Source organism: Clarias gariepinus, chromosome 1, assembly GCF_024256425.1.
Source record: "Clarias gariepinus isolate MV-2021 ecotype Netherlands chromosome 1, CGAR_prim_01v2, whole genome shotgun sequence".
Classification (NCBI taxonomy): domain Eukaryota; kingdom Metazoa; phylum Chordata; class Actinopteri; order Siluriformes; family Clariidae; genus Clarias; species Clarias gariepinus.
This window is the reverse complement of record NC_071100.1, coordinates 13,995,486-13,998,365: the sequence shown is the minus strand read 5'-3', so window position 1 is coordinate 13,998,365 and position 2,880 is coordinate 13,995,486. Positions and strand designations below refer to the sequence as shown.

At 47.1% G+C, this 2,880-nt stretch overlaps 1 protein-coding gene across 1 annotated transcript; it reads right to left on the bottom strand.

The window, feature by feature from the left end:
• Window positions 1–1,077: 1,077 nt before the first annotated feature.
• LOC128517971 (chromodomain Y-like protein) lies at window positions 1,078–2,531 on the bottom strand. Its single transcript, XM_053491110.1, has one exon. It carries the CDS (start codon window positions 1,860–1,862, stop codon window positions 1,320–1,322), a length of 543 nt encoding a protein of 180 aa, XP_053347085.1. The 5' UTR covers window positions 1,863–2,531; the 3' UTR covers window positions 1,078–1,319.
• Between the last annotated feature and the right edge of the window lie 349 nt (window positions 2,532–2,880).

Genomic DNA, 2,880 nt, shown 5'->3' with positions numbered 1-2,880 from the left:
CAGCAAAAGTTTAGACTTTAAAATACACAACCAAGACAACAGTTCTTTATAAAGAAACAAGAATTTATTTGGCTAATCTATGATACATTAAACTATGCTACCTAACCACACACACACACACACACACACACACACACACAGTTCAAGGGTAAAAGTTAAATGCCGTTTTCTAGTATTGTTTACTAGACCCGAGAAAGTCACAAGAGCAGAGCCTTGGGTTTAATCTTACAGTTTTGTTAGGTAGTAAATACCAATTTTAGCAAGGTATGAAGCTTTGTTTGTTTACTTGTGTCGCGATCTTTCTCTGTAATTCACCTTCAGTGGTAGGGAATCACGGCGCTGCTGATTGGCTGGGGCTCTGATGCTGGGATGACGTCTCTCGGGAAAGCTCTTTGGTACTGGTACTTCTTCTATAAACTCTTCTTTGCGGGACTTTTGGTGTTCTGGCACAAAGTTTCTTGAAGGTCTTGAAGAGCGAATGAGTGGTTCGCTTACCTTTTATAAAGTAATTTTGCATGAGCTCTGTTCATGCTACTAATTTTTCATGTACATTTAAACATCCCATATCTTGCACACTCATTCATACTTTTATCTAATAAGAAGTGTTTATAAATGCTGATTACACCTTTTAAGTTATGCAGAATAATCAAACATAAAGACAGGAATAAAACATGCGAAATAAATGTATGTATATAAGTTTAACTCTACTAGCACGCTTTAAAGATTGTCCGAGATAATGTTTCTCGCCATATGCCCTGTTCGTTCATTCAGCCACGAAAAGAAACATGGGACATCCCATGTCCTGTCAAACCTGTCAGACTAAAGGAGCCATTAGACCAGAACCAGTTATTTTCCTGAAAGAATGTAAACACAGGGTTTAACATTTGAAATCATCCTATTGTAACAAAGTAGGACTCCACACAGGGGTAAGTATCAAGATAAGCAGGTTTTATTTAATTCAGAGTACGTAGCGTCAGGACCGGAATCTTTAGCCGATTAGCACCTAGGGCCGGAATCTGTTAACCGTCACTTCTCCTATCTTTCGCGAAGGGATATTGAATTATACAGCGTCGAAAACCTGGAACGGGCGATCGTCGACTAAGACTCACACACCACAGTAAACGGAGCTCCACGCTCAGGGACTGTGACTGGAACGCTGTAGAAAGCAGAGGTATAAGGTAAGTAAACAGGTAAGTATTAATCTTCTTACTTGAACGTTAGACGTTGGGTCCTCACTCATGGGTACGAGCCCGGACATTGACTGAGGTGTGGTGTGTGGTCTTTATGCGTTTACACTGATTACGGACAGGTGGTGGTGGTTAGTACTCAGGCGATAAAGGGCGCTGTGTTGGATTGAGTTCGGAGCCTGGCCTGACTGTGACATTACCCCCTCCTTCACGACCCGCTCCTGAGGGTCGGCCTCTCTGTCGTCGTGGTGGCCTACCTCGTCCTCTGGGTGCCGGACGCTCGGGGTGAGTATGATGAAATTCCTCCAACATTGTGGGATCGAGAATGTCGTCGCGAGGCACCCAGGATCTTTCCTCTGGGCCGTATCCTTCCCAGTCTACCAGGTACTCTAGACGGCCACTACGACGTCGGGAATTCAGGATGTCACGAACCTGATAAATGGTACCTTCATCAACGACGATCGGAGGAGGGGGTGTTTCTTCCTCAGGACCAGGCTCTGTGGGAGAAATGACAGGGTTTTGGTAAGGTTTTAGCAGTGACACATGGAAGGTGGGATGAATTCTAAAGTGTGCTGGTAACTGTAACCTGTATGTTACTGGACTGAGTTGTTCCAAGACTTCGAATGGACCAACATACCTTGGGTTAAGTTTTTTGCAGGGCTTTCGGAGGCGCATATCTCTCGTGGAGAGCCATACCTTGTCTCCAGGTTGGTAGGTTGGAGCGTTGGATCTGCGCCGGTCGGCATTGGTCTGGTACCTCCTCACAGCTCTCTGCAGATGATGATGAGCTTCCTCCCAAACTCTTTCGCTCTCCCGAAACCAGAAGTCCACTGCTGGGAGGTCTGACGGTTCCCCAGTCCAGGGGAATAACGGAGGTTGCTAGCCTAAGATACACTGAAAAGGGGTGAGACCTGTTGTGGATTGACGTAGTGAGTTCTGGGCGTACTCAGCCCAACCCAGGAACTGGTTCCAGGAGTTCTGATGGTTGTGGCAGAAGGTTCGGAGGAAGCGCCCGATTTCCTGAATTTTCCTTTCTGTTTGTCCATTGGTCTGGGGATGATAGCCTGACGACAAACTTACACTCACTCCTAAACGGTGAAAGAAGGCTCGCCATACCCGAGATATGAACTGGGGTCCTCGGTCGGAGACAATATCCTCTGGAATTCCATAGTAGCGGAAGACCTGGTTAAAGAGTACTTCTGCAGTGGTCATGGCTGTTGGTAAGTTCCTGAGGGGAATCAGGCGGCATCCCTTTGAGAATCTGTTGACAGCCACCAGTACGCAGGTATGTCCTTCCGATTCGGGCAGATCAGTGAGGAAGTCTATTCCGAGATGTGACCATGGTCGCTGAGGAATGGGCAGGGGAATGATCTTCCCAGCAGGAAAGTGTCGAGGGGTCCTGGACATGGCACATTTATGACACCCCAGGACATACCTACTGACATCGCGTCCCATGTTGGGCCACCAGAAGCGTTCTTGTAACAACGCGAGAGTCCGGTCTATTCCTGGGTGCCCTGTACCTAGTGAAACGTGTACTGAGTGGATGAGGGTGTTGCGATCCTCTTCTGACACAAAACGACGTAGTGGTGGGCAGTCTAAGGCAGTCACTGAATCGGGTTCACAAACAATTTTTCGGGTAGGACGGGTACCTTGATGGAATCAGTGGGAAAATACAGGCGGGAGAGCGCATCTG

What these genes read in the sequence shown, in the direction of transcription:
- LOC128517971 (XM_053491110.1), bottom strand. Translation starts at nt 1,862, where the DNA reads ATGCGCCTCCGAAAGCCCTGCAAAAAACTTAACCCAAGGTATGTTGGT.